Here is a 7,790-nt window from a genome sequence, read left to right as displayed (position 1 = left end):
GACCAGCCCCGGAATTGGGAGCCGGCTGCACCGTATCAAACCTTCGGCTTTTTCACTGCCCCTTAACCACAAATTACAGGAGAATTTAAGGAGTTTTCCTCTGGAAAGAATTTCTAGACGAGCCCTGATTCTCTTTCGCCAGGTTTCCACTGTATCTCCCCCTCCCTTCCTCTTACTCCCCACTCTCCCCTTGCCAGGATAATGGTTCCGCCCTTAGTCTTTCCCAGATAGCTAAATTTACTAAGATCTGCAGCCTTCTCCTTCTCTGCAGCCTCCCTTTTGCCTCCCTTTTTCTCCCTGCCCAGGCAGTTGCCAATGCAGACTGGCAAAGGAGCCGACGGGCATCCTCTCCCAGCTCCCCAATTCCTAGAATTCGTTGCTGGGGCTAATCTGTTGTTTTTTTTAAACTGCAGGAGATCATAAAATTCTTCTGCGACTTCAGAGTCTGGCTTGTGAGTCATCTTTCTTTTCTCTCCCACGGGTGGGTGGCTGGCTGGCACGATGCCCGGCGCTGACAAAAAACTGCAGAAAGGAGAATTTTAGAAGCCTGAGATAAGAGGACAGGAATCCTTTGCTAGCAAAAAGCCTCTGCCGGTGGGTGATGCCATCCAATCACGGTCATGCTTGGACCATTTATTTATTTTTTAAAAAATCTGCTTTTGGCAAGGTGGCATTGCCAGCTTTGCTAGTCCCTTGGCACCTCTGCCTCCCTAACTCTATGCTGCTTCTGTTCCTAGATTTCGCTCCACAGACGCTGCCGTGTGCCAGGCTCCCCACCCCCACCACACAACTCACCCACCCAGGAAGATGCTGAGATCAACCATCAGCCTCGCTCTGCTTTTGGCAGGTAAAAGGAGACACGGCCAGGTGCTGCCACCTGGTGGCCCCAGGAAGCAACTGTCTGGACTAAGCGCATCCATTTCCCGAAAATGACCTTTCTAGCTACGGTCACTCACTTCCCTCTCTGTTTTGAGAACCTGGTCCTCGACTTACGACTGCAGTTGAGCCAGAAATTTCTGTTGTTAAGCCAGATAGCTTTGAAGTGAGTTTTGCCCTCATTTGACCAGCTTTCTTGCCCCAGCTGCTAAGTGAATCGCTGCAGCTGTTAAAGTTAGCATGATAGGGATAACATGATAGCAAGTGTTCTAATATCTAAGGGGCTGCCACAAAGCAAAAACCTCTTCTCCAAAGCACCTGAGGGCAGGACAAGAAGCAATGGAGGGAAACTAATCAAGTCGAGAACCAGCTTAGAACTAAGGATAAATTTCCTGACAGTTAGAACTACCGTATTGGTCAGTGGAACAACTTGCCTCCAGAAGTTTTGGATGCTCCAACACTGGAAGTTTTGAAGAAGAGATTGGACAACCATAGGGTTTCTTGCCTGAGTAGGGGGTTGGACTAGAAGGCCTCTGAGGTCCCCTCCAACTCTGTTATTCTGTTATTCCCTTCCTTAGTGCTCCAAGTCAGCCATGGCCAACGGATCAAAAGACTAACGGCTTGTTTGAGTAATCAAACCCTGCGGATAGACTGTTCCTACGAACGGAAAACTAACCATCCTCTATCCTATGAATTCCGCCTGTCCAAGGGTGCAGGCGATGGAACAGTGGTGGCCAGCAACTTCAGTGTAGCCAGCGGTCCCTACAAGCTTCGGACCAACATCGATGTCAGCAACAACCTTGTGTGCCTGTACCTCACTGGCTTCACAACCAACGATGAGGGAGTCTACATCTGCAATTTGAAGTTCACCAACGATTATGAAAACATGCAGTCCAAGAACATCTCTGTGGTCAAAGGTGAGCAGATGTCGGGAGTGAAAAACCAGGTCCACAGCTGAAGGTCCAATGAAACTGGCTTATTGCTAAACAGCCTGTGCAGAGGAATCTCCTCAACTAAGGGGAAGCACATGCTTGGAGTTCAATAAGGCTGAACTGAGGGAGTTTGGACTTTGTTCCTTTGTGACTACGTCGAGATTCTAGGCTGATCCCTCTTTTGACTCCACCCTCAGGTTCTGCCACTGCTTCTCTTAGAGATGAGGGAAGAGAACCCCAAGCATGGAGGGCCAGGTTAGGCTCTATCCTTCTAGAGGGCAGAAGGTGGGTGGAAGTTACAGGAAGGTTGAGTCGGATAGTAGGAGAAACATCTGGCAGAAAGAGTGGACACTGGAATAGGTGACCCAGGAGGAAAAGTTACTTCTTGGTTGGGCAATCTTAGAAAGACCAGGCAATTGCCAAGGATAAAACCACAATCCCACCAATATGGGCGGGGCAAGCTACTGTGTATAAACAGGGAGCAAACCCCACACTCGTTGCGCTAATAATGTTACCTGTAGGTAGTCCTCATTTTACTATCGTAATTAAGCCAAGAATTAAGTCCTGCCGGTCATTAAGAAGATCTTCACGTGCCTGGACTGACTTTTTTGACATTTTTTGCAGCCATCCTAAACCACTTAGTGGAACAGCTTTCCTCAAACGTTGTGGGTGCTCCATCACAAGGTTTTCAAGAAGAGAGTGGACAGCCATCTGTCTGGAATGGTGTGGGGTCTCCTGCTTGAGCAGGGGGTTGGACTAGAAGACCTCCAAGGTCCCTTCCAACTCTGTGACTCTGTTCTGTTCTTTCCTCTTACAGCCCAGCTGGCGCGATGTGCCGGGATCAGCGTCTTCATCCAGAACACCTCCTGGCTCCTCCTGCTCCTCCTGTCGCTCCCGTTGCTGCAAGCTGTGGATTTTGTGTCGCTTTGAAGGGAGAAGAAAACCAGCGAAGGGGGAGAGGGGCACCGGGAGGTTGGGGGGGGAAGGAAGGAAGGAAGGAAGGAAGGAAGGAAGGAAGGAAGGAAGGAAGGAAGGAAGGAAGGAAGGAAGGAAGGAAGGAAGGAAGGAAGGAAGAACAGCCTGTCACACAAGTCTAAACCCATTCTGGGATCATGGGCCTCTTCCTTGAGGAGGCCGGTGTGGACCGTGGATTTGAGCTGAAAGGCAAAAAGGTTTTCTCTTTCTCTCTCTCTCTCTTTAGCCATATAGCTGCTGGGAGTGACTGATTTGCGCTTAGACCCAAACTCCTCATGCCGTAACGTGCAAGCAACGCATTGCAAGGGTGGGGAAACGGGAGCATGACCACACAGTCCATCCCCTTGCCTTGCTTTCTTTCCCTCCCTCCCTCTGCTTTCGCCATCCCACTTCCTCACTCCATCCTCTTCAACCCCCCCCCACCTCTCAAAAGCAGAGTGGTGGCCATCGGGGATCTGTTGCCTTTTTCCATTTTCCTCTTCTGGGTTCCTATTTCCCTCTGGTCTTCCAAGAACTGCCGGCTAGGAGACACACAAAAAGACCCCTCAGACTCCTAGGAGGTTTGGGATGCTCTAGCTTCCGTTTCTTCTTTTCATTTTGGGCAAAAGGACCCCTGGGGCAGGGAGAGGATGGGAAGAATGCTCCATTCATGGGGCCCGAGGGGTTTTCCGGAGGGTGGGCTGCAAAGCTGAACCATGGCAGGAGTTGGAGAACTTTGTCTCGCCCCCCCCCCATCACTCCTTTTCTTAAATTATATCTTAAATGCAGGTGACGTTTTCCAAACAGAGCTTAAAATTGTGCTGCTGACCTTGGCAGTAAACAGGGCAAGGCAGTTTTGGGTGGCTACGCAGGGCCCACCTGAATGGCAGAAACCTCCCATTGGCCAGGATGTTTTCAAAGAGGTAGCTACCGGATTACAAAAGAGAACAAATAATTGATCCTTGTTTTTTTGAAAAGAATACTCCGGTTTGATCATCTTAGTTTGTCTGGCTCAGTCTGGCCTTTGGGGAAGAGCTGTTTATGGCTGGAAGGAAAGTTTGTGCATCTTTGGACAACCATTTGTCAAATGTTATAGGGCTTCCTGCTTGAGCAGGGGGTTGGACTAGAAGACCTCTAAGGTCCCTCCCAACTCTTCTTATTCCGTTAATTCTCTTCATGCGACCAAAATGATCGCGTGGCTTGCAGAGGACATAAAAGGGGTCACCTCTCCCCCACTCACAAGAAAATCAGTGCCTTCTCAGATTTATTTCTATTTATTTATTTGATTTTGTACAGCCAGATGCTGGCAAGGCAGGAATTGGTGGCTAGTGACTGTCTGACAAAGCATAATTTCAGTCGTTTTCCTTTGGCTTGCATTTTTGGTCCCCAGGGTGGAGAAGGCTGAAGAGATTGGCTGCTCTCCAAGTCAAGGTCAGCCAACAGCTCCTGGTCCATTCCTGTAAAAAACGGGGTTCCAGGTGCATTCTTAGACAGCCGCCCCTTTGTGTCCCACAATTATAACAAAGATAGCGATTTATTTAGCTCCAGTAAGGTAACCCAGCATGTTTTTCTTCATCACATTTATATGGCCACCCATCTCACGAAAAGCAGGTAAACATGCTCAAATGCAGCAAGAATGCCAAATTACCAGGAGGTTTGGGGCCTGAAATTACAAGTTTAATGCCAGAAAAACGAGGCTCAATTACACATCATATGCACCACAGGAGACCTATGTTAGTCTGTGGTACGAAGAAACATAAGGTTAACCTCTGAATAAGAATGTACGGTATATCAGAGGGCCGAAAAATTGGGCTTAAAAAGTCAAAACTAATTGTGATAAAATCAAAGCATAGGGAAGTGTAACGTGATCTGCTTCTTTGCATGTGGAAGAATAACAAAATATATGCTTGCTAAACGTTCCTAACCTACAGGCTCTATTTTGCTAAGAAGATGTTTGTATGCGAGTCACTTCAGAGTTTAATTTGGAATGTATTTAAATGGCTGTTTCTCCATAGATTAAAATCTTTTTTTAGTTGTGAGGATCTGGAAAAGGTGGAATGCAGAAGGCTTGCAAGCAATGGGTGATGCAAGGTTAAAATGTTCTCCAGAAATTAAGAACTGGGCTTGCAAATTGGGGCTCTTCCCTTCAGTAACACCCAGCCAGCCTTTATTTACATTATCTTACACGATGCTGGGTGTAGCAAGTTTTCTGCATGTTTTTTTCTCCTTCCTTCAAACTGGTGGAGCTGGAAGCATTATTAGAGGATAAGATTTCTGAAGGTTTGTGAAAAAGCACCGATTGCCTTCAAGCAGCAGAGGGGTTACATTCGGAAGGGGGGTGGGTGGGAGAACCAAAATGATCAGATAATTGAAGTTGGGGGTTGTACACTTTTAAAACAGGAAATGACTGGCACAAATTTTAGCAACCAGTCTCCTGATAAAAATGGAGGTTTAATATTTAAAATTTTGAAATACCTTCCTTTGCAGGCTTCCCAGAACTAAGTATCAGATTGTTAAGGCCAAACATTTATACAGCAAAGATAACTTTTTTTAAAAAAAATAAAATTTGTGCTACTTGGGGTCCCTCGCAATTGGAAGATAAAAATAATTTGCTTTAAGCCAATGTATGTTACTGATTTTTTTCAAAGAGGGAGGGAGGAAGAGAAAGAAAGAAAGAAAGAAAGAAAGAAAGAAAGAAAGAAAGAAAGAAAGAAAGAAAGAAAGAAAGAAAGAAAGAAAGAAAGAAAGAAAGAAAGAAAGAAAGAAAGAAAGACCTATTCTTAACAGGCAGGGTAAACAAAGCAAGATACAAAATTAAATCAGATGGAAATATTCATGGCAAGTTTTATTCCCAGCCACAGGAGAACTCCTGATTGCTTGGTGAGGTTAAAATTGCAGGCAGAGCTTAAGCGAATGGATGGAGGGTGCCCAGGTGGGCATCAGATCAAAGAGGCCAAAATGGATGGTCTGTAGGATACTTTGATTTGATCTGTAAAGCTGCCCAACTCACACCAGTGACTCTGGATGTTTTCGGATTGCCCTGCTTCTTTCTTCGGCCCTTTCCCCACCACCGGCTTTCGCTTTTCCATCTAAGCCAACCGCTTTTGCTTCATCTTCAGGATTTTATTGCTCAAGTATTGCTGATCCCTGGTTTCCTCTCTCGCTCTTGAATTTCCTGCAAATTCAGCAGCTCACCATTCCTCCTGCTTCATCCTAGTCTCCTTCCGTGAGCATTTGTAGAGTGTTTTCCACAGCTTCTTGGAAAGGGGCAGAAAAAGCCCCCCAGTGAGCACAAATAAATCCTTAGATTGTAGAATTCCTTTGTTTGTGTCTTTTTTTTTTCTTTTCTTTGAGGGACGATTTATTTGGCTGGCTGTTGCTGACTCCAGCTAATTAAAGGAGCTTCTTAAGCGGTTTAAGAATTTGTTTACACTACTCCCTAGTGAAACGTTGCTTGGAGTATCCCAGGTTTGCTACCAATAAAACAATGGGTGTTGGGCTTCCGTCTGAAGACAGCTCATAAAAGGAAGAGTAGAGGGGAAGGGAGAAGAAAAAGAGCAGCTTCAGGTGTAGCTCTCCATTAAGATGTAGCTTGCAGCAAATTGGGGGGGGGGGATTCAACATTGCTGATGTGTTGGTAGAGTACTGCCTTCTTGCCCATTTGCAAACATTTCATGTGTTGCCATCACACACAGCTAATGCAGTGCACGTACAAGGAATAAAAACAGGGTGACCATCACCCAACAAGCAATAACAGTCCCAGATCCACAGCACCAAGGAAATGAACTTCTGTGGCCTTCCTGCTGCGTCTTTCAGACGTTTCGCGACCCAGACTTCTGCACTTTCCAACATGCCGGGTTTTATTTTAAATAGAGGCTCAAAGAACAGAAGCGGCTTTTTTCTTTTTTTGGAAAAACTTTCAGAACTCCGATTCTGACTGTCATTCCATGGGGAGGCTCCTCCGGACGACCCCAGCCTCACCCACATCAGGACCCTGCCCCAATCCGGCGTCAGAGGGGCAGCTGCAGCCGTCCCACCATCCCTCCAGGCAGGCAGTCAGCAGGCCGGGCTCCAGACTAGCCCCCCAACTTGTTTTTCCAGCAGCCACCCCCCCCCAGGTCCCTGCCGACCCCGCTCCGCCGGCAGCGCCCAACAGCTGCGCTAGACCCCCCTCCCCACCCCCACCCCCGGCTCCTTTCGGCTGGGGATGCCGACCAAGATGGAAAGGGTGGGGCGGGTCTGACCCGGACCGGGGTCGCCCAGATCGATAGTGGACGGTGCACCACCAGGTGACCCTTCCGACGAGCCCTCTGGGCGCGTGCAGAGCGCGGCTGGCTTTCCCGAGGGCTCCGCTCCGGCTTTGTCGGCCGCCCGCGGACTCCCGGCGCTGCGTCACCCGCGGCCGGATTGTGACATCAGGCGGCGGCGGCGGACTAGGGGTTCCATGGAGCCGGCCGGGTTCGGCTCGTCCCCCCCCGGAGACGGCCAGGTGAGTGCGGGGCGCGCCCGTTCCCCGCCCCGGAGCCGGGCAGCAGCCGGGCGCTCGACTTCGCCCCGGGCAGGGGCGCCCCGGGCCGCGGAGGTCCGCAGGGAGGAGGCTGAGCGCGGCTCGGAAGTGCCCGTGGGGGGGAGGACCAGGAGGCTGGTGGTGCCTCGGCCTCGCCCCCTCCCCAAACCGCCGCTCCTCCCCCCGCCCCGCCCTGGAGCGGCGTGGGAGCCCCGCGCGCAGCGCCCCGGGTGGGTTCGGTCTCGCGAAGCAAGGAGGACGCGGAGGGGGCGGGGGGGAGCCCAGAAGGGTGAGAGTGGGCGATCTGGCCCGCAGCCAAAGCCCATCTGGGGGTGGGGGTGATGGGAGTTGTAGTCCTGGCATTGCTGGCTGGGAAAGCTGGGCCGGGGGGGGGGCGGAGAGGGTGACTGGCAATGATGATGGTGATGGTGTGTGTGTGTGGGGGGGCATTGTTGGGCCAAGTTTTTAGGAAGGTACCAAGGGAAACTGTGTTGGGCCAAGGAGGAGCTCCGGTTCTAGAA

The 7,790-nt window shown here is 49.8% G+C and overlaps 1 protein-coding gene across 1 annotated transcript; it reads left to right on the top strand.

Moving 5' to 3' along the window:
• Nucleotides 1-807: 807 nt before the first annotated feature.
• THY1 (Thy-1 cell surface antigen) lies at nucleotides 808-2,738 on the top strand (the record flags this gene model as incomplete). The annotated part of the gene is made up of 3 exons (XM_081334196.1): nucleotides 808-847; nucleotides 1,455-1,793; nucleotides 2,626-2,738. 3 exons carry the CDS (start codon nucleotides 808-810, stop codon nucleotides 2,736-2,738), a joined length of 492 nt encoding a protein of 163 aa, XP_081190322.1.
• Between the last annotated feature and the right edge of the window lie 5,052 nt (nucleotides 2,739-7,790).

This window comes from Vipera berus, assembly GCF_964194415.1.
Source record: "Vipera berus genome assembly, chromosome: 8".
NCBI classification, from domain to species: Eukaryota; Metazoa; Chordata; class Lepidosauria; order Squamata; family Viperidae; genus Vipera; species Vipera berus.
Note: the sequence above shows the minus strand (reverse complement) of the source record. Positions and strands in the feature narration are given on the sequence as shown.